Here is a 23,543-nt window from a genome sequence, read left to right as displayed (position 1 = left end):
TCTCCACAGCCACAGCACACCATCCCTGACATCCTCATCTGGATGCTGAGCAACAGCAGGAGGGTGGCATATGCCCGCATCGCCGCCAAGGACTTGCTCTATTCCCCCATCAGGAAGCAGATGGGTCAACACTGCGGGAAGATCAAAACTCACTTCCTCAAAGTAAGTCTGTACTATTTTTTTTTTTTTTTCTGATCAGACTCTTTTTATTGTCTTTTTTATGAATGGGTCCCAGATGGCAAGGGAAGAGCTGGCTCCTGGCTTCTAGGCCAATTTCTCAGGGAGCCCCATGCATCATTGCTGAGAGGGAAGAGACTCCTCCCTGCTCCTCTCTGCTCAGCCCTCATTCACCAAGGGGAGGGGCTCTTGCTCAGGCTCCCGGCCCAGGGACACGCCCTTCCCCATGGAATTTCTGGTATTTCATCAAAGGTCACAGTCTGTACTATTTTTGACTCAAGGATGGGAACCTCTGTTTTTCCTGGGTTGCACGGCATTCCTAGTGTGTGTCCAGATCTCTGACTTGACGCTAAGACTTTCAAAAGTCTGAGGACAACTAGAACATCTTGCCCCCTCTTGATTCAAGGAGACCATCCTGGGGCTGAATATTTTCCAATTTTCCAATAACTATGTCACCAGAGACATATAAGGTGTTTTTTTAAAAATCTAGTGCAGATATCTTAAGGTTATTTTAATTTTTACTTCTTTGATTACTAAGAAGAATGAACATTTTTTCTATTAGTTTCCTCTCTACTTTTCTCTTGAGTAATTTATCTATGGCATCATTTTACACGAGTTCATCTATATTTTAAAAATAGACTTCAAAGAAAATTACAAGAGGAGGGGTTGCTCTTCCACAGAACTGCTAGTTCAGGATTCCTGGCGGCTTTACACTGTAAAGATATGATAGTCTTTTCATCTTGGGTCCCTGCACCGTTCATGAACACAGGCTCATAGGCACAATCTCTGGATAGATCCTACTGTCTTTAAATCAAGATTTGAGCCTTTCCTGGAGACCCTGGGTATTTTACCTCTACTACAAAGACATTTCTATCCCAGGAGAGAATTTGAGCAAACATGGAGAAAGACTGGTCCAAAAGCTTAACACTCACCAATGGCTGGCAACAAGAGCGTGTGATTTGACTGATTAACTTTCCCAACTCACAGTGGGCTGTCCTGCCAATCTGAGTTCTGATTATTTGCTACAACATAATTATTCTTCCACTACCTTAGAAGGAGGATGAGAAGGCTCAAAACCATGCCATGTGAAGAATAGGTGAGGAGATGACAATGTTTAACTAGAAGAGAGATTTGACAGCATGATAGAGATTTTGTGTTCCTAGGGCTTCCACGTGGATGGTGGGATGATTGTGTGTGTGTGTGCGCGCGCACGTGTGTGTTTCCAGAGGCTAGAACTGGGCCCCACGAGAGACATTACAGGGAAATAGTTCCCTAAATGGAGGTCCACAATGTGTTCTTTCTCCCCTTGGTATGAATGTGGCAGTGGGCAGCTAGATTAGACAGCCTCAAAGCGCATCCGATGGCTAGAGTCTACTGTTGATGTGATTGTTATGGGGGGCAGACAGAAGAGGCATTACAGGGTACTGGTTTAATACTTGAGCTTTGAAATAAGGTGAATCTGGGTTGGAATTTGTATTCATTTACTAGGGCTGTTGTAACAAAGTGCTACCGTGTGGCTTAAACCACAGAAGTTTATCATCTCCCAGTTTTGAAGGCTGGAAAGCTGACACAGAGGGATTGGCAGGGCCGTGCTCCCTCTGAAGGTGCTGGGGAAGCATCTCTTCTAGCTTCTGGTAGCACCTTGGCTTGTGGGAGCATAACTCCAATCTTTATATCACGTTCTCCCTGTGTGCATGTCTCTTTTCCTATGATGTCCTTTTTATAAGAATCCTACTCCAGATTGAGCTCATGTTAACTCTTGTCTGTAATGACCCTATTTCCAAATAAGGTCATATTCTAAGGTACTAGAGGTTGGGACTTCAACATATGCATTTGAGGGGAATACAATTTTACCTCTTAGTGAATTCCAGGGCTAATATTTAGGAGCTGTATGACTTGGGGAATGTTACGTAACATCTCTGTGTCTCCTGTTCTTCATCCTTCAAATAGGGATGTGATGTTGAGGATTAAGTGGATAACTGCACGTAAAAGAACACAGAGTGTACGTCCGCCGGGGTCATCACACAATAAATGTTGGCATTCAAACAAATGGAAATCCAACATCTAGGGGACATTGCTGGCATTGTGTGCCCCCTTCACATCCAGGGAAGTGTTTGTGGTTCTGTATGTTAGATGTTATAGAAAACCCCGAATGAACTTTTTGGCCAACCCAATATTTTCTGTCATATGTACAAAAGGATTTTTAAACCCACCTCTGTAAAACTGTAACTGAAAAAGAAAAACTCACCCTAGTTATTCACCACAAATATTTCTTCAGCTTTCTCATTCCAAGGAATTCTGGGGTTGAAAGAAACACCTGTCTTAAAAATAGCAAATCATTTCAGAAAGCCCTGTGCTAAAAATAAGAGAAAACCAGCATAAAGTTATTCCTTCCTAAATATTTTGATGTATCCCAGAATTATTTAAAATTAGAACAGAGAACAACTGTCAACTAAAGCCAGAGAATAGACCTAACTGGGAATTCAGGACCTTTGCCCTGTGGCCTTGGCTTACTTCTTTATCTGGATTTTCCTTTTGTCGTTGGGATTGCTTTGGGTGATAGCTTTGTAGATGTTGAACATGTTGTTCGATTGTCCTGACATGATGAAACATCTTGATAAGATGAAAACTATTTTCATTCCAGTTCTGATTGTTACCCCTGCTTTTTTTTTTTTTTTTTTTTTCCCATATCTCTTCCCTCTTGCATCTCCCTCCCTCCCACCCTCCCTATCCCACCCCTCCAGGCAGTCACAAAGCACCGAGCTGATCTCCCTGCACTATGCGGCTGCTTCCCACTAGCTATCTACCTTACGTTTGTTACCCCTGCTTTTAACTCCCTCCCGCCACCTCCCTTTAGGCCCCGTTTCTCTTCACTGAATTGGTGAATCTGAAAAAAGCAAGAGCTGCTTCAGGGAGACAAAGGATTCACCCACCTGCTGCTCACCCCGGTTTCTTAACGGGGAATTAGAAAGTGCAGTGAGGCAAAGCACAGAATGTAAATCTCTCAGATCTCTAGATTTTTTCCAGAGTCGCCTCAAAGTTTGTTGCACAGAACAGCTGTCCTTTGAGTGGCACCATAAACACCCCGTGTTCAAACACGTTTAGAGGCTGCCGTTGTGTCCCCCTCTTGGAGTTTCAGTGCCCGTCACCCAGTGGAAAAGTCAACGTCCTGCAGTCAGGAATCATCTTCTACGACCCATGCTTGTCAACCTTATTCATCTAGAATAGCTATTTACAAATTTTAGGAAACTGCTATGCCTAGGGGGCCCAGGTTGAGAGAATATTAATTAATCTAAAGGAAACAAAACTGCCTCACCTGAAGTCACATGGCTAGGTAATAGTAAATCTGGAATGGCAATCAGGTTTTCATGGTCCCTGTTCCAGGATCTTTCTTTCTCTCTGATCTAAATATATTTATAATGTTACTAAAAATGCTGCAACAGAATTTGCTGAGCTCAGCCTAATCCACCATCCAGAAAAGCAGAATTCTCCCCCTTCAGTCTCAGAAAAGGACATTCATGCTAAAAGGAAACTCTTCCTGTGGGAGATGGATGCAGCAGCCAATCTTCTTTTTTCTCTTGAGTCACCTCTCAGTGCTGAGTCCGCCACTCCTCAGTCTCGTTTCCACCTCTATCCTGGCTTCTGCTCCACAGCCCTGAGTCCAGACTCTTCCTCTCAGGCCTCCAGGTTTCCATCCAGCTTTCCCTAGGATGCAGCAGAAAGTGGTAGCTGCAGACACCCTTCCAGGTCCTGCCTCAAAGTGAAGTCTCTACAAGGCAAACACACCTTTCTCACACTAATATTGATGGACCAACTTCAACACAGTTTGTGTGAATGACCATCTTTCTCTCCTTTTTCTGACTGGCCAAGATTTCCCTTCTTTTGTAAGACAGCTGGCATTTCACCAGGACCCCAGAGGGGAGGTGGGTGGGTTACAGGAGAGGCTAAGACTTTAGTGTTCTGTCTCGTGAAGTTTTTACACATTGGTGATCATACTTTTTTGACGCAATTTTGCATTCTTTAATTTTTTTTTTTTTCTCTCTCTCTCTCTCTTTCCCTCCCTGCCCTGCCATGCTATTCTTAAAAGGAAAGAAGTTGCTTGGTTGGTCAGGCTTCAGGAGCACATGAGAGAAAGGGGAGAGCGGGGGAGGGGAAGGCAGGGAAGACAGCTGAGGCTGGAAATGCATGTGAAGTGAAACGTGGGTTGTTGTTTCTGCGAGCACCTAGGAAGGTGCTCAGTGATGGTGCGTGAGTTCCAACTTGGATTCCTAAGTGAGAGACTGCATTGTCTTGCAAACAATTTCAAGGTGTGTATTTTTAAAAAGATGTATAAACGGCAAACTTTAGGCATGCAGCCATGGTCCTTGTATAACGTTTTCACAAGATGTTAGCTGAGTTTTGGTTTCTAGCCATGAATTCACATATACACGTTGTTTTCATAGCAGTAGAGATGAAGGACGTTTTGTGTTTTTGTTTTACTTTAAGAAGCAAAGGATATTGGACCTGCTTGGGGGCAACACAGCATAGTTAAGAGTCTTGCTACTCAAACACTTAAAACTGTGGTCCATAGACCAGCAGGATAAGCACCAACAGGGAGAAATCTCAAATCCTACCCCACAACCGCTGAGTCAGAATTTATATTTTAACCAGATGCCCCAGCAGTTCACATGCACGGGTACACGTACCAGTGTATGAGGAGCTTGGGCCAAGAGGATGGGCTCTGGAGCCAGGTAGAGCAGGGTTGAGTCTTGGCTCTATCCCTGCCTGGCTTTGTGACATTGGACAATTGTCTTAACCTCTCTGAACCTCCACTTCTTCATCTTTAAAATACACATAATGAAAGAATTTATTTTACAGTCGTCATGAAGATGAATGATAACCTATTGCTTGTTAATAGTATGCAAGTAATAGGCCGTTCTGTGTGTAGGGAGGAACATTAGACCAGGGCCTGGGACAATGTAAGTGCTCAGCACATGTAAAATATTATTATTAGAAAAAGAAATAAATAATTCAACAAATATTTTCTGAGTGCTTCCTGAGTGCCAAGTACTATTTTAGGCACTGGGGACATCACTGTGATACGACAGTCAAAAATCCTGCCTTTGTGAATTGATGTCCTCGGGATGTATACAGATGGCAGAGGGATTGCTTTTATTACAACAAAATAACCTTAGGCTCTCAATAGCTATTTGTTTGATTGAACAAGTGCTCAATGCATTTTAGCTATTTTCATTATTATTGTGGAAGTGATGAATTGAGGGTATTTTGTCTTATTACAATTTTTAAAATGACGAGTTGCAGACTGGTTGTCTTTACTAACAGCAAAATGACCTTAGTTGTTTCTGTTTTTAAAATTTTTTGGAAGTATCACTTTTTTTTTTTTTTTTGGCTGCATCGGGTCTTCGTTGCTGCGCGTGGGCTTTCTCTAGTTGTGGCGAGCTGGGGCTACTCTTCGTTGAGGTGCGTGGGCTTATCATTGTGGAGGTTTCTCTTGTTGTGGTGCACAGGCTCTAGGCGTGCGGGCTTCTGTAGTTGTGGCACGTGGGCTCAGTAGTTGTGGCTCACGGGCTTAGTTGCTCCGCAGCATGTGGGATCTTCCTGGACCAGGGCTCGAACCCGTGTCCCCTGCATTGTCAGGCGGATTCTTAACCACTGAACCAGCAGGGAAGCCCCCTTAGTTGTTTTTTTTTTGTTTTGTTTTGTTTTTGCGTTACGCGGGCCTCTCACTGTTGTGGCCTCTCCCGCTGCAGAGCACAGGCTCCAGACGCGCAGGCTCAGCGGCCATGGCTCACAGGCCCAGCCGCTCCACGGCATGTGGGATCTTCCCGGACCGGGGCACGAACCCATGTCCCCTGCATCAGCAGGCGGACTCTCAACCACTGTGCCACCAGGGAAGCCCCCCCTTAGTTGTTTTTTTAAAGCTGAATAAATAATGGCATCCTATTCCCTAAAGAATAAAATCTAAACTCCTCCGTATACTCAGCAGGATTCTGCAGCCTCATCTGTGTCATTCTTTGTTCCAGCTTTTTCTTTGCTGAAAGCTCTTAGCAAATCTGTCCCTGGCACCAAGTAAGCGCTCACTAAACGTCAGCCCTAATCACCACAGTTAGCTCCTGCCTCTGTCTCTCTGTTCAGGCACTTCCCTCCTCCTGGGATGCCTTCTCTATGAGTCCAACTCCAAAGTACTTATTAAAGCCTACTGGAACAGGTGAGTATTAAAGAAGGATGGATATACCTGCTTCTCCTCTGGTCCTGTGGCATCTTCTCTCTTACACTTGACCTTGCATTTGAGTAAGTGAATGCAAGTTGGCCTCCCTGTCTAGATGTGAGCTCTTGGAAGGGAAGCCCAGGACTGTGTCGCAGTCATTGTGAGGCCCTTCTGGCCCCACTCCCTCAGCAAGGTCTGGTGGCACTTGGTAGTAGCTGCAGAACTGAGTTGCTCACAATCCTCTTGGGGAACTCACAGAGCAAGACAGGAAGGCAGGCCAAGAACCAGGCACAGTTTGGGGTTCTGGGGCTTTCCACGGGTGCCTGGGAAATTGTCAGAGCAAGTGGTAGCCTCTCCCAGTGGGATTTTGTGATTCTCCATGGAAAAGAAGTGGTGCAGAAGAAAGGGGAATTGTGCATTGATGGGAAATCCTAGGAAACACTGAGAAGAGGCACTTAGAAGAGTCGACAGAATCTGGAGAGGTGGCCACTTCCCGAGCGAAAGCCTTGCCGGAAATCCTGCACCCAGACAAGTCTGGGGCCTGAGGTTCCTTAGATGGGGGTGAGGAGTCCCCTAATCCTGGTGACGGGGAAATAAAGGAGCCGCTCTGCATTGAGTTGTGCCCTTCACATGTTGAGAACGCACGCACCCACACACCACACACACGCTACTGCACACATAAACACAAATTCAAACAAACATAAATATAAATACAAATCCGAGTACATTCAAAGGAGGGAAAGCAGGGTAGCAAGGGAATTTGAAACCACACTGCGTGAGGGAGGGGTGAAGGGATGAGAGGTGTCTAGCAGGAAGAAACAACGTGGTAGGGCAGGTAGATGCCCTGAAGCCCACGGGGGCCTGACCTATGGAAGAAGAATTCGAGTTCTCCTGAGCAAAGCAAAGAGGCAGAGGCTGTGGTTGGAACTCAAGGCAATTGGAAGTTCTGGGAAGGGGGATTTCAACTCAGTGTGGGGAGAAGCAGGCTGTGAGCGTTCAGAGTCCAGAGCCCACATCTGGTATCATCTCCCCTGGTTCGAGTCCTGGCTCCGTCACTTAAAAACTGAGTGATCTTAGGAACTTATTTAGCCTCTCTGAGCCTGAGTTTTCTCATCTATAAAATGGGTAATAACCATACCTACCTGTTAGGTTTAAATGATCACACAGGGCCTGTTTGAGCTTCAGTCCCCATTAAACCTGGATCCTCCTCTAAAACTGTGCATCGTGGCAACTGGGGTCATTGGTCTCATTTTAATAGGAGCCCCAGGGAAGGACCTCTTTTCTCAGAGAGTGAGGCCCACAATGGCTTCTACTAATGAGGGGGTCTCTTCCTTGTAACCTTTCCCCAGCTTCCTGGAAAACAGCCGGCTGGTTGGTCGATGCAAGCAAAAATTGACGTGTACATGTGGCTGGGCTCCACCAGACACTCTAGTGCCATTTTGAACAACTTACCAGCAGGCTATGAAGCAGAAATGTCCTCCGAAGGGGCTGGCATCAGTAAACCCCCAGCTAACCTGCTCTACCAAGGTATGATGCCCACTGGGCCAAGAGGGTCATAAGATGTGTCTGGTGGGCTTCTGAGGGGTGGCATTCATGAGCTGTTTGCACATTATTTTAGGATCAACTTATTTGCCTCTTTTAATACAGTTTCTAAGTTTTCTTTCTGACCTTCCAATGTCCCATCTAAAGAATAAAGTGAAGTTATTAAACATCTGGAATAAATATTTATATTTTTCTGTTAATGGAGAGAATGCAATATGAGCTTCTTTGTTAGCAGACTATATAGATTGAGTTTGCATTTAAAGCAAATGATGTCTTTTTTGGGGCTTCCCTGGTGGTGCAGTGGTTAAGAATCCGCCTGCCAATGCAGGGGACACGGGTTCGATCCCTGGTCCGGGAGGATCCCACATGCCGCAGAGCAACTAAACCTGTGCGCCACAACTATTGAGCCTGTGCTCCAGAGCCCACGAGCCACAACTACTTAGCCCACATGTTACAATTACTGAAGCCCGTGTGCCTCGAGCCTGTGCTCTGCAAGAAGAGAAGCCACCACGATGAGAAGCCCACGCACTGCAACAGAGAGTAGCCCCTGCTCGCCACAACTAGAGAAAGCCCGCATGCAGCAACGAAGACCCAATGCAGCCAAAAATAAATACAATTTAAAAAATAATAAAGCAAAAGATGTCTTTTAAAGAGACATCAATAAGTTCTTGTGCTTATAGGACCTGTGGAATTAAAGCAGATTTCCTTTAACATGGCATTGGGGTTTTGACCCATGAACAGCAGCCATTTACATTTCGCAGTAATGACTCAGTAGAAACTGGTATCATTGGGGTCACTCATGTTTCTCTAGCTTGGTTCTTGGGTTGGCTACTTTTAGCAGTTCAGCATGGTTTATGTAATCCTCTCTTCTACGTAGGTATTTGCTATGAGTGCCATCATATTTACATTTCCATATAATTTTGAACTTTATTCTAAGCATTAATGCCTTACAGTGCATTTTGCTTTCTGTTTCCAAATTGCTTCAATTTGCATGATCCTTGCTGCTGAATTCAGATAGGGTAGAACAGTTTTACCTTCACTTCAACTGAAGTTGAGTTTTGAATTGAGCCAGTGTCTGAAACACTGGAGGACTGTCTACAAATCCAGGTTTCCCGTGTTGCACAAGGCTCCTCTGATGTTGACTGAACTTGACTGCCAGTGGAACCTAAATGGCTCAATACTGAAAGACAGAGTTCTAGAGATATTTATCCAATGGTTCAGCTCGTGGTTTCCATGCCCAGTATCAATGCGTAAGAACAAGGAAAACTCAGCTCTGTCTCTTTGAAAAATGCACAACCCCTACCATATGCCAAGCATTGTGCCATACACTTTACACATAGGATTTGATTTATTTCTCACACCAACCTTGGGTGGTTTCTTCATTCTACAGGTGGAGAAAGGATGTATTGGAAGTGTTTAGAAATTGCCCAAGATCACACAGCTAGTAAATGATGGAACAAACTGTCTCCAAACTCTTCTTTATTTCCACTGCTTTCCATCCTGTCTTTAGAGTTTTCATCTTTGGGTGAAAACACCCACATCAAGTTACCTTTTTATTTCTATAGACACTATCTCTAGAGACCCAAGGTACCTGGACATATTTGCTGTCCCAGCTACTAACGATTCAGAGGAGAGGAAAGGCTTTTTCTAAAGCTTTCTGACCCCCTGCAGCATGTTCTTTTCATGGAATGACCTAATAAACTTGCTCGGCTGTGCCCTGACATTAATGGCTTTGGCTGCCTTCCACACCTCCTGGAGAATTTCCTTTCTTCGTTCATTTTATGCTTCAGAACATATCCATTCAACCAATAATTAGTTTGCACCTGCATATGGAAGGTACGGTGGGAAAACTAGTGGGGAATGAGGAGTGGTGGGAGAGGTGATCCTGGCCCTCCAATGGGGGCAATCAGACGTGTCTCTAATAACCACACGTGGAAAGTGAGCCGCAGCACAGAGATGGGCCAAAGTATGGGAGCAAAGAGGAAGCTGGCTTTACTAGTCTAAGGAACAGAGCTGGTAAGACTCAAGGTTTCAGAAAAACAAAAACCTAGACCAAGTCAATGGCGGCCCCTGGAGGTGTGCAGTGTCCTGCCTATGTGGTTGTATTGGGAGCTCTGCTAAAATTCTGGGGTGACTCACTTCAGGGACAGCTTGTGGATGATCTCAGGGAATGAGCTATTCTCAAGTTCACTCCCAGCTGAGAAATTTGCCCACTTATGTAGTGTGTTAAGGAACGCTTAGAGAGCGTGGGCTCTCTTGACATACCCTGGTCAGGAAATTCCTCAACCCTCTGCTGAATGTTCTTTTGTTAACTGTCACCCTTTTAAGGAGCTCTCTTGGGTAAGAGGGTAAAAGGGAAAAACACTTTTAACAGTTTTTGTTAAGGTATTTATCTCCCTTTATTCTACATGATATGTTTATATCACTATTTCTTGATTTTACATTTAACACATAACTACTCATTGTGAAAGATGAGGATTTACCTCTGTAACTTATCCAAGCTTTTATCTTCTTGTTCCAATTTTAAATAGATAGTTCTGTTGCTTAGTGTTCTTCTTGATTCAATGAAATCTCAATTAAAATCCCAGCAAGTTGTTTTGTGGATATCAACAAACTGATTCTAAAGTTCATGTGGAGAGGCAGAAACCCGGAAGAGTCAACACAATACTAAGAAGAACAAAGTGGGAAGACTGACACTACCCGACATCACGACTTACTCTAAAGCTACAGTCATCAAGACAGTGCAGTATTAGCAAAAGAATAGACAAATAGGTCAGTGGAACACAATAGAGAGCCCAGAAATAAACCTACATAAATATATTCAGTTGATCTTTGACAAACAAGCGAAGGCAATACAATGGAGCAAGCATAGTCTTTTCAACAAATGGTGCTGGAACAACTGGACACACACATGCAACACTATAAATCTAGACATCGAACTTACGACATTTGCAAAAGTTAACTCAAAATGGATCATAAACCTAAATACAAAATGCAAAACTATAAGACTCCTAGAAGATAATATAGGAGAAAACCAAGATGATTTTAAGTATGGCAATGATTTTTTAGATACAACACCAAAGGCATGATCCATGAACGAAATAATTTTTTTTTAAAAGAGGGTAAAAGGGAACAAATGAATATAAAAAGCAAGAGGGGCCAGGCAAGGGCCAAGGATCATAAAGTCCATGAAACAAGGCATATGATTAACTCAACTCTTCTTTGGGGTTCCCCCACTGAACCCTGGTCTGCCCCACCTGCAGCCCTGTCTCTGCCTCCCATCCCGTCAACCAGGTGTGCTCACTCCTGCCTTTAACCTCCCATGCCCTCTGCCTGTATCTCCTGCAGGACACTTAGCTCTGGCTCCTGTCACTGGGATTGGGGCACTTGCTTATCTTCTGCCCCGTCCCTGGAGCTCCCCAAGGTCAGGGGCTGTCTTAGCTGCTTCAGAATCCTCAGAGGCCAGAACTGTGCCTGGTATACTATAGGTGCTCAAAATGACATTGGCTGGCTGAATGGCAGAATGGATGGATGGATGACTCAAGACTTTACTGAGTTTATGGAAGCAAAAATGAAGAAATGTCCCCCTTTCTTATACACACACACCATTGGAAACAGGAGGTTTTACTAAGAGGTGAAATGTGGTACTTTTAAATGTTTTATTGAAGTACCATTGACTTACAATATGATATCATTTTCAGGTGTACAGCACAGTGATTCAGTATTTTTGCAGATTATACTCCATTATAAGTTATTACAAAATAATGGCTATAATTCCTTGTGCTGTACAATATATCCTGTTGCTTATCTATTTCATACATAGTAGTCTGTATCCGTTCATCACATACCCCTAATTTATCCCTCCCCCACCCCTCTCCCCTTTGGTAGCCACAAGTTTGTTTTCTATGTCTGTGAGTCTGTTGCCGTTTTGCATACACATTTTTAAAATGTGGTATTTTAGGAAGAGATTTGGATTTTGGAATCTGACGGAAATGAAATCCAGGCTCTGGAATTAGTTAGCTCTGAAAACTTGGAAATGTATTTTAGCCTTTTTAGGAACCATTTCCCTCATCTATAAAATGAAGATAATGATATATATGTCACGGGGTTGTTTCGTTATGAAGATTAAATCCCACAGTGTGGTGAATGCACCAAGGAGAACGCCTGGCTCCAAAGTGCCCACCAACATGACCTCTTCCCCCATCTTCCCTGTGTCCATTTTGGTCTAAGAGGCCTTCAGTGCCCGTGGTCTCCTTTGTCTGTCTCCGGAAACACCCACAGGTGAGCATCACACACAGACACCCACTCGCACTCACTGTTCCTCGGAAGCCTGCTAATGCCCCCCTTCCCGTTATTTGTCCACAGACCGGCATGTCTTCCAGCTGAGAGCTCACATGTACCAAGCCCGGGGCCTCATCGCAGCCGACAGCAACGGACTTTCAGACCCTTTTGCCAAGGTCACATTCCTTTCCCACTGCCAGACCACGAAGGTAACCAGGGGAGCCCACTTGCTTTCTCCCCGCAGCCCACAGCCGAGCCACAGCAGAACCCCAGGAAAGAAAAATACAGGGGCACGTTGCACATACTTGTGTCTCTGGGTGTGTAGGTGTTTCAGGGTTTCAGACTCAAAAGCATGGGCACAAGGCAGGCCAGACATTGGGAAGGTCTGCTGATCCAATGTGATCTGTTGTCGTGAAGCCAAGAGGGCAAGTAACAGAGTTGAAGGAAGGGAGGGAGGAAAAGAGGGGTGAGGGAGAACGGGGTCTGGCACCCAGAGCACCTGCTGGAGTGATGGGCACAATGCCAAGCTCAGTGGGATGAACAGACAGCTCAGACGACTTGCATGAGGCTTCTGGTGCAGTCTTTGCTGAGGGGTCTTGGTGGGGAGGAAAGCTTTCCTGCTCTGCAGTCAGGAAGCCCTAGACTTTGTACTTCTAGCCGGGGGACTTTGCGCACTTTTAACACCTGTGTGATTCAGTGTCTCGCTCTGGAAAATACTACTTCCAGACAGACGCTGTGAGGATTAAAGGAGATGGATCTATACCTGTTTCCTTGGCTTTCTCCCTTTCCTGTACGTTGAGTGCGGACACGTGAAAAGGGGCCCTAATGAGCACACATCCAATAGGCTGCTTTTCTCATTAGATCGTATTCTCTAAGGATTTACTCTGTTCTCTGAGGATTCACTGTTCTGAGGGAGGGAAGCTCCGTAAAGGATTTGCCCACCTCTGGGAGTTAGGACAGAGTTAAGACACAAGAGACCTGACCTCATGTTGTACCTCATCTACTCTCTGGCTGCCTTTACTCACTAAACCTCAGTTCGTCTTCTTAAAATAGGGCTGTTGAGAAGAAGCAAAAAGTTAAGTGTACAAAGAGATTGATGAGTAGTGGCCATTACATTGGCTGATGTTAAGAGGGCTGACATTTCTCCCCAAAGTGAGGCCGTGACCTGGGAGATGGTGTTTTGATTGATGACACTCAGGTTGAGAGCATAATGTGAGCTAGCATCTTGTCAATTTCACCAGCACGCGTGGAGTGCTTGCTCTGTGCCAGGTCCCATGCTGGGCTCGGGGGAGCTGGGGGACCAGACGCTGCTCTTTTTTTTTTTTTTAATAGAACTTTACTGGAGTATAATTGCTTCACAATACCATGTTAGTTTCTGTTGCACAACAAAGTGAATCAGCCATATGCATACACATGTCCCCATATCTCCTCCCTCTTGAGCCTTCCTCCCACCCTCCCTATCCCACCCCTCTAGGTCATCGCAAAGCACCGAGCTGATCTTCCTGTGCTATGCGGCTGCTTCCCACCAGCCAACTATTTTACATTCCGTAGTGTATATATGTCGATGCTACTCTCACTTCGCCCCAGCTTCGTCCTCCCACCCCATGTCATCAAGTCCATTCTCTATGTCTTCCTCTTTATTCCTGCCCTGAAACTAGGTTCATCAGTACCATTTTTTTTTTTTTAGATTCCATATATATGTGTTAGCATACGGTATTTGTTTTTCTCTTTCTGACTTAACTTCACTTTGTATGACAGACTCTAGGTCCATCCACTTCACTACAAATAACTCAGTTTCGTTTCTTTTTATGGCTGAGTAATATTCCATTGTATAAATGTGCCACATCTTCTTTATCCATTCATCTGTCAGTGGACATTTAGGTTGGTTCCATGTCCTGGTTGTTGTAAATAGTGCTGCAGTGAACATTGTGGTGCATGTCTCTTTATGGTTTTCTCAGGGTATACGCCCAGTAGTGGGATTGCTGGGTCATATGGTAGTTCTATTTTCAGTTTTTTAAGGAACCTCCATACTGTTCTCCATAGTGGCTGTATCAATTTACATTCCCACCAACAGTGCAGGATGGTTCCATTTTCACCACATCCTTTCCAGCATTTATTGTTTCTAGCTTTTTTGATAATGGCCATTCTGACTGGTGTGAGGTGATACCTCACTGTAGTTTTGATTTGCATTTCTCTAATAATTAGTGATGTTGAGCAGCTTTTCATGTGCCTCTTGGCCATCTGTATGTCTTCCTTGGTGAAATGTCTATTTAAGTCTTCCACCCATTTTTTAACTGGACTGTTTGGTTTTTTGATATTGAGATCCATGAGTTGTTTGTATATTTTGGAGATTAATCCTTTGTCTGCTGATTCATTTGCAAATATTTTCTCCCATTCTGAGGGTTGTCTTTTTGTCTTGTTTATGATTTCCTTTGCTGTGCAAAAGCTTTTAAGTTTAATTAAGTCCCATTTGTTTTTATTTCTGTTACTCTAGGAGGTGGGTCGAAAAAGATCTTGCTGTGGTTTATGTCAAAGAGTGTTTTTCCTATGTTTTAGTCTAAAAGTTTTATAGTGTCTGGTCTTACATTTAAGTCTTTAATCCATTTGGAGTTTATTTTTGTGTATGGTGTTAGGGAGTGTTCTAATTTCATTCTTTTACATGTAGCTGTCCAGTTTTTCCAGCATCACTTATTGAAGAGGCTGTCTTTTCTGCATTGTACGTTCTTGCCTCCTTTGTCGTAAATTAGGTGCCCATATGTGCGTGGGTTTATCTCTGGGCATTGTATCCTGTACCATTGATCTATATTCTTATTTTTGTGCCAGTACCATACTGTCTTGATTACTGTAGCTTTGAGGTATAATTTGAAGTTGGGGAGCCTGATTCCTCCAACTCCGTTTCTCTTTCTCAAGATTGCTTTGGCTATTCGGGTTCTTTTGTGCTTCCATACGAATTGTAAGATTTTTTGTTCTAATTCTGTGAAGAATGCCATTGGTAGTTTGATAGGGATTGCAATGAATCTGTAGATTGCTTTGGGTAGTATAGTCATTTTCATGATATTGATTCTTCCAATCCAAGAACATGGTATATTTCTCCATCTGTTTATATCATCTTTGATTTCTTTCATCAGTGTCTTATAGTTTTCTGAATACAAGTCTTTTGCCTCCTTAGGCAGGTTTATTCCTAGCTATTTTATTCTTTTTGTTGCAGTGGTAAATGGGACTGTTTCCTTAATTTCTCTTTCTGATTTTTCATTGTTGGTGTGTAAGAATGCCAGAGATTTCTGTGCATTAATTTTGTATCCTGCAACCTTAAAAAATTCATTGATTAGTTCTAGTAGGTTTCTGGTGGCCTCTTTAGAATTTCCTATGTAGAGTATCATGTCATTGGCAAATAGTGACAGGTTTACTTCTTCTTTTTCAATTTGTATTCCTTTTATTTCTTTTTCTTCTCTGATTGCTATGAATAGGACTTCCAAAACTATGTTGAATAAGAGTGGTGAGAGTGGACATCCTTGTCTTGTTCCTGATCCTGGTGTAAATGCTTTCAGTTTTTCAACATTGAGTATGATGCTTGCTGTGGGTTTGTCATATATGGCCTTTATTATGTTGAGGTAGGTTCCCTCTATGCCCATTTTCTGGAGAGTTTTTATCAGAAATCAGTGTTGAATTTTGTCAGAAGCTTTTTCTGCATCTATTGAGATGATCATATGGTTTTTATTCCTTAATTTGTTAATGTGGTGTATCACATTGATTGATTTGTGTATATTGGAGAATCCTTGCATCCCTGGGATAAGTCCCACTTGATCATGGTGTATGATCCTTTTAATGTGCTGCTGGATTCTGTTTGCTAGTATTTTGTTCAGGATTTTTGCATCTATGTTCATCAGTGATATTGGTCTATAATTTTCTTTTTTTGTGTGTGTGGTACACGGGTCTCTCACTGTAGTGGCCTCTCCCGTTGCGAAGCACAGGCTCCGGACATGCAGGCTCAGCGGCCATGGCTCATGGGCCTAGCCGCTCTGCGGCATGTGGGATCTTCCTGGACCGGGACACGAACCCGTGTCCCCTGCATCGGCAGGTGGACTCTCAACCACTGCGCCACCAGGGAAGCCCCTATAATTTTCTTTTTTTGTAATATCTTTTTCTGGTTTTGGTATCAGGATGATGGTGGCTTCATAGAATGAATTTGGGAATGTTTCTCCCTCTGCAATTTTTTGGAAGAGTTTGAGAAGGATGGGTGTTAGTTCGTCTGTAAATGTTTGATAGAATTCACCTGTGAAGCCATCTGGTCCTGAACTTTTGTTCCTTGGAAAATCTTTAATTATGGTTTCAATTTCATTACTTGGATAGGTCTGTTTATATTTTCTAATTCTTCCTGGTTCAGTCTTTCAAAATTGTACATTTCCAAGAATTTGTCCATTTCTTCGTGGTTGTCCATTTTATTGGCATATAGTTGTTTGTAGTAGTCTCTTGTAATCCTTTGTATTTCTGCAGTGTCAGTTGTGATTACTCCTTTTTCATTTCTAATTTTATTGATTTGCATCCTCTCCCTTTTTTTCTTGATGAGTCTGGCTAAGGGTTTATCAATTTTGTTTATCTTCTCAAAGAATCACCTTTTAATTGTATTGATCTTTGTTTATTTTCTTCATTTCTATTTCATTTGTTTCTGCTCTGATATTTATGATTTCTTTCCTTCTACTGACTGGGTTTTCTTCTCTTTCTCTAGTTGTTTTAAGTGTAGGCTTAGATTGTTTATTTGAGATTTTTCTTGTTTCTTGAGGTGAGATTGTATTGCTATAAACTTCCCTCTTAGAACTGCTTTTGCTGTGTCCCATAGGTTTTGGGTTGTCGTGTTTTCATTGTCATTTGTTTCTATGTATTTTTTAAATTTCTTCTTTGATTTCTTTAGTGATCTCTTGGTTATTTAGTAGCGCACTGTTTAACCTCCATGTATTTGTGTTTTTTACAATTTTTTTCCTGTAGTTGATTTCCAATCTCATAGCATTGTGGTCAGAAAAGATGCTTGATATGATTTCAATTTTCTTAAATTTTCCAAGGCTTGATTGTGACCCAAGATGTGATCTATCCTGGAGGATGTTGCATGTGCACTTGAGAAGAAAGTGTATTCTGCCACTTTTAGGTGGAATGTTCTATAAATATCAATTAGATCTATCTGGTCTATTGTGTCATTTAAAGCTTGTGTTTCCTTATTAATTTTCTGTTTGGATGATCTGTCCATTGGTGTAAGTGGGGTGTTAAAGTCCCCTACTATTATTGTGTTACTGTCGATTTCTCCTTTCATGGTTGTTAGCATTTGCCTTATGTATTGAGGTGCTCCTATGTTGGGTGCATAAACATTTATAATTGTTATATCTTCTTCTTGGATTCATCCTTTGATCATTGTGTAGTGTCCCTCCTTATCTCTTGTAACAGTCTTTATTTTAAAGTCTATTTTATCTGATACGAGTATTACTGCTCCAGCTTTCTTTTGTTTTCCATTTGCATGGAATATCTTTTTCCATCCCTTCACTTTCAGTATATATGTATCCCTAGGTCTGAAGTGGGTCTCTTGTAGACAGCATATATATGGGTCTTGTTTTTGTATTCATTCAGCCAGTCTGTGTCTTTTGGTTGGGGCATTTAATCCATTTACATTCAAGGTTATTATCAATATGTATGTTCCTATTACCATTTTCTTAATTGTTTTGGGTTTGTTTTTGTGGGTCTTTTTCTTCTCTTGTGTATCCCGCTTAGAGAAGTTTCTTTAGTATTTGTTGTAAAGCTGGTTTGGTGGTGCTGAATTCTCTTAGCTTTTGTTTGTCTGAAAAGCTTTTGACTTCTCCATTGAATCTGAATGAGATCCTTGCTGGGTGGAGTCATCTTGGTTGGAGGTCTTTCTCTTTCATTACTTTAAGTATATCCTGCCACTCCTTTCTGGCCTGCAGAGTTTCCACTGAAAAATCAGCTGATAACCTTATGGGGATTCCTTTGTATGTTATTTTTTGTTTTCCCCTTGCTGCTTTTTATATTTTTTCTTTGAATTTAATTTTTGTTAGTTTGATTAATATGTGTCTTGGTGTGTTTATCCTGTATGGGAGTCTCTGTGCTTCCTGGACTTGGGTGACTATTTCCTTTCCCATGTTAGGGAATTTTTCCACTATAATCCCTTCAAATATTTTCTCAGACCCTTTCTTTTTCTCTTCTTCTCTGGGACCCCTATAATTCAAATGTTGGTGTGTTTAGTGTTGTCCCAGAGGCCTCTGAGATTGTCTTCAGTTCTTTTTATTCTTTTTTCTTTATTCTGCTCCTTGGCAGTTATTTCCACCATTTTGTCTTCCAGCTCATGTATTCGTTCTTCTGTCTCCATTATTCTGTTATTGATTCCTTCTAGTGTATTTTTCATTTCAGTTATTGTGTTTTTCATCTCTGTTTGTTCTTTAGTTCTTCTAGATCTTTGTTAAACATTTCTTGTATTTTCTCAATCCATGATTCCATTCTATTTCTGAGATTCTGGATCATCTTTACTATCATTACTCTGAATTCTTTTTCAGGTAGATTGCCTATTTCCTCTTCATTTATTTGGTCTTAATAAAAACCTTTATTAGGTTTTTACCTTGCTCCTTCATCTGTGACATATTTTTGTGCCATCTCAATTTTTTTTTTTTTTATGAGTCGGATTGTGTTCCTGTTTTACTGGTTGTTTGGCCTGAGGCTTCCAACACTGGAATTTGTAGGCTATTGGGTAGAGGTGGGTCTTTTTGCTGAGATGAGGAACTCAGTGAGACCTCACTCCAATGAATATTCTCTGGGGTCTGAGGTTCTCTGTGAGTCCAGTGGTTTGGACTCGGAGCTCCCACCGCAGGAGCTTCCGCCTGACCCCGGGCTCGCAAATCAAGATCCCGCAAGCCACATGGGGTGGCAAAAAAAAAAAGAGAGATTGGTTCAAGATGGCGGAGTAGAAGGACGTGCGCTCACTCCCTCTTGCGAGAGCACTGGAATCACAACTAACTGCTGAACAATCATCGACAGGAAGACACTGGAAATCACCAAAAAAGATATCCCACAACCAAAGACAAAGGAGAAGCCACAATGAAACGGTAGGAGGGGCACAACCACAATAAAATCAAATCCCATAACTGCTCAGTGGGTGACTCACAAACTGGAGAACACTTATACCACAGAAGTCCACCCACTGGAGTGAAGGTTCTGAGCCCCACGTCAGGCTTCCCAACCTGGGGGTCCAGCAACGGGAGGAGAAATTCCTAGAGAATCAGACTTTGAAGGCTAGTGGTATTTGACTACAGGACTTCGACAGGACTGGGGAAAACAGATACTCCACTCTTGGAGGGCACACACAAAGTAGTGTGTGCATCAGGACCCAGGGGAAGGAGCAGTGACCCCATAGGAGACTGAACCAGAGCTACCTGCTAGTGTTGGAGGGTCTCCTGCAGAGGCGGGGGGGTGGCTGTGTCTCACCGTGAGGACAAGGACACTGGCAGCAGAAGTTCTGGGAAGTACTCCTTGGCGTGAGCCCTCCTAGAGTCCGCCATTAGCCCCACCAAAGAGCTGGGTAGGCTCCAGTGCTGGGTCCCCTCAGGCCAAACAATCAGCAGGGAGGGAACCCAACCCCACCCATCAGCAGACAAGCAGAGTAAAGTTTTACTGAGCTCTGTGCACCAGAGCAACACCCAGCTCTATCCACCACCAGTCCCTCCCATCAAGAAACTTACACAAGCCTCTTAGATAGCCTCATCCACCAGAGGGCAGACAGCAGAAGCAAGAAGAGCTACAATCCTGCAGCCTGTAGAACAAAAACCACATTCACAGAAAGATAGACAAGATGAAAAGGCAGAGGGCTATGTACCAGTTGAAGGAACAAGATAAAACCCCAGAAAAACAACTAAATGAAGTGGAGATAGGCAACCTTCCAGAAATAGAATTCAGAATAACGATAGTGAACATGATCCAGGACCTCAGAAAAAGAATGGAGGCAAAGATTGAGAAGATGCAAGAAATGTTTAACAAAGATCTAGAAGAATTAAAGAACAAACAAATAGAGATGAACAATATAATAACTGAAATGAAAAATACACTGGAAGGAATCAATAGCAGAATAACTGAGGCAGAAGAATGGGTAAGTGACCTGGAAGACAGAATGGTGGAATTCACTGCCGTGGAACAGAATAAAGAAAAAAGAATGAAAAGAAATGAAGACAGCCTAAGAGACCTCTGGGACAACATTAAACACAACATTTGCATTATAGGAGTCCCAGAAGGAGAAGAGAGAGAGAAAGGACCGGAGAAAATATTTGAAGAGATTATAGTCAAAAACTTCCCTAACATGGGAAAGGAAATAGCCACCCAAGTCCAGGGAGCACAGAGAGTCCCAGGCAGGATAAACCCAAGGAGAAACATGCCAAGACACATAGTAATAAAACTGGCAAAAATTAAAGACAAAGAAAAATTATTGAAAGCAGCAAGGGAAAAATGACAAATAACATACAAGGGAACTCCCATAAGGTTAACAGCTGATTTTTCAGCAGAAACTCTACAAGCCACAAGGGAGTGGCATGACATATTTAAAGTGATGAAAGGGAAGAACCTACAACCAAGATGACTCTACCCGGCAAGGATCTCATTCAGATTCAATGGAGAAATCAAAAGCTTTACAGACAAGCAAAAGCTAAGAGACTTCAGCACCACCAAACCAGCTCTACAACAAATGCCAAAGGAACTTCTCTAAGTAGGAAACACAAGAGAAGAAAAGGACGTACAAAAACAAACCCATAACAATTAAGAAAATGGTAATAGGAACATACATATTGATAATTACCTTAAACGTGAATGGATTGAATGCTCCAACCAAAAGACACAGGCTCACTGAATGGGTACAAAAACAAGACCCATACATATGCTGTCTACAAGAGACCCACTTCAGACCAAGGGACACATACAGACTGAAAGTGAGGGGATGGAAAAAGATATTCCATGCAAATGGAAATCAAAAAAAAGCTGGAGTAGCAATACTCATATCAGATAAAATAGACTTTAAAAAAAAGAATGTTACAAGAGTCAAGGAAGGACAGACACTACATAATGATCAAGGGATCAATCCAAGAAGATATAACAATTATATATGCACCCAACATAGGAGCACCTCAATACATAAGGCAACTGCTAACAGCTATAAAAGAGGAAATTGACAGTAACACAATAATAGTGGGGGACTTTAACACCTCACTTACACCAATGGACAGATCACCTAAACAGAAAATTAATAAGGAAACACAAGCTTTAAATGACACAATAGACCAGATAGATTTAATTGATGTTTATAGGATATTCCATCCAAAAACAGCAGATTACACTTTCTTCTCAAGTGCACATGGAACATTCTCTAGGATAGATCACATCTTGGGTCACAAATCAAGCCTCAGTAAATTTAAGAAAATTGAAATCATATCAAGCATCTTTTCTGACCACAACACTACGAGATTAGAAATCAATTACAGGGAAAAAAACATAAAAAACCCAAAGACATGGAGGCTAAAAAATACGTTACTAAATAAGAGATCAATGAAGAAATCAAAGAGGAAATCAAAAAATACCTAGAGACAAATGACAACAAAAACATGATGATCCAAAACCTATGGGAAGCAGCAAAAGTAGTTCTAAGAGGGAAGTTTATAGCAATACAAGCCTACCTCAAGAAACAACAAACATCTCAAATAAACAATCTAACCTTACACCTTAAAGAACTAGAGAAGAACAAACAAAACCCAAAGTTAGTAGAAGGAAAGAAATCATAAAGATCAGAGCAGAAATAAATGAAATAGAAACAAAGAAAATAATAGCAAAGATCAATAAAACTAAAAGCTGGTTCTTTGAGAAGATAAAAAAAATTGATAAACCTTTAGCCAAACTCATCAAGAAAAAGAGGGAGAGGACTCAAATCAATAAAATTAGAAATGAAAAAGGAGAAGTTACAACAGACACTGCAGAAATACAAAGCATCATAAGAGACTACTACAAGCAACTCTATGCCAATAAAATGGACAACCTGGAAGAAATGGACAAATTCTTAGAAAGGTATAATCTTCCAAGACTCAACCAGGAAGAAACAGAAAATATGAACAGACCAATCACAAGTAATGAAGTTGAAACTGTGATTAAAAATCTTCCAACAAACAAAAGTCCAGGACCAGATGGCTTCACAGATGAATTCTATCAAACATGTAGAGAAGCGCTAACACCCATCCTTCTCAGATTCTTCCAAATATTGCAGAGGAAGGAACACTCTCAAACTCATTCTATGAGGCCACCATCACCCTGATACCAAAACCAGACAAAGATACTACAAAAAAAGAAAATTACAGACCAATATCACTGATGAATATAGATGCAAAATCCTCAACCAAACACTAGCAATCAGAATCCAACAGCACATTAAAAGGATCATACACCATGGTCAAGTGGGATTTATCCCAGGGATGCAAGGATTCTTCAGTATACGCAAATCAATGAATGTGATACACCATATTAACAAATTAAGGAATAAAAACCTTATGATCATCTCAATAGATACAGAAAAAGCTTTTGACAAAATTCAACACCCATTTATGACAAAAACTCTCCAGAAAGTGTGCAAAGAGGGAACCTACCTCAACATAATAAAGGCCATATACGACAAACCCACAGCCAATATCATTCTCAATGTTGAAAAACTGAAAGCATTTCCTCTAAGATCAGGAACAAGACAAGGATGTCCACTCTCACCACTCTTATTCAACATAGTTTTGGAAGTCCTAGTCACACCAATCAGAGAAGAAAAAGAAATAAAAGCAATTCAAATTGGAAAAGAAGAAGTAAACTGTCACTGTTTGCAGATGACATGATACTATACATAGAGAATCCTAAAGATGCCACCAGAACACTACTAGAGCTAATCAATGAATTTGGTAAAGTTGCAGGATACAAAATTAATGCACAGAAATCTCTTGCATTCCTATACACTAATGATGAAAACTCTGAAAGAGAAATTAAGGAAACACTCCTATTTACCCTTGCAACAAAAAGAATAAAATACCTAGGAATAAACCTACCTAGGGAGACAAAAGACCTGTATGCAGAAAACTATAAGAAACTGATGAAAGAAATTAAAGATGATACCAACAGATGGAGAGATATTCCACGTTCTTGGATTGGAAGAATATCATGAAAATGACTCTACTACCCAAAGCAATCTACAGATTCAATGCAATCCCTATCAAATTACCAATGGCATTTTTTACAGAACTAGAACAAAAAATCTTAAAATTTGGAGACACAAAAGACC

The 23,543-nt window shown here is 42.0% G+C and overlaps 1 protein-coding gene across 1 annotated transcript in view; it reads left to right on the top strand.

The window, feature by feature from the left end:
* FER1L6 (fer-1 like family member 6) overlaps nucleotides 1–23,543 on the top strand; it is a 147,756-nt gene that overhangs the window by 66,312 nt on the left and 57,901 nt on the right. The window contains exons 18-20 of the mRNA XM_067711323.1: nucleotides 10–162; nucleotides 7,735–7,912; nucleotides 12,293–12,417. Of these exons, the coding sequence (XP_067567424.1) occupies nucleotides 10–162; nucleotides 7,735–7,912; nucleotides 12,293–12,417 (456 nt within the window). The remainder of the gene's footprint in view (nucleotides 1–9; nucleotides 163–7,734; nucleotides 7,913–12,292; nucleotides 12,418–23,543) is intronic.

This window comes from Pseudorca crassidens, chromosome 17 (assembly GCF_039906515.1).
Source record: "Pseudorca crassidens isolate mPseCra1 chromosome 17, mPseCra1.hap1, whole genome shotgun sequence".
Classification (NCBI taxonomy): domain Eukaryota; kingdom Metazoa; phylum Chordata; class Mammalia; order Artiodactyla; family Delphinidae; genus Pseudorca; species Pseudorca crassidens.
The sequence above is the reverse complement of the archived record's forward strand: the minus strand, read 5'-3'. Positions and strand labels throughout refer to the sequence as shown.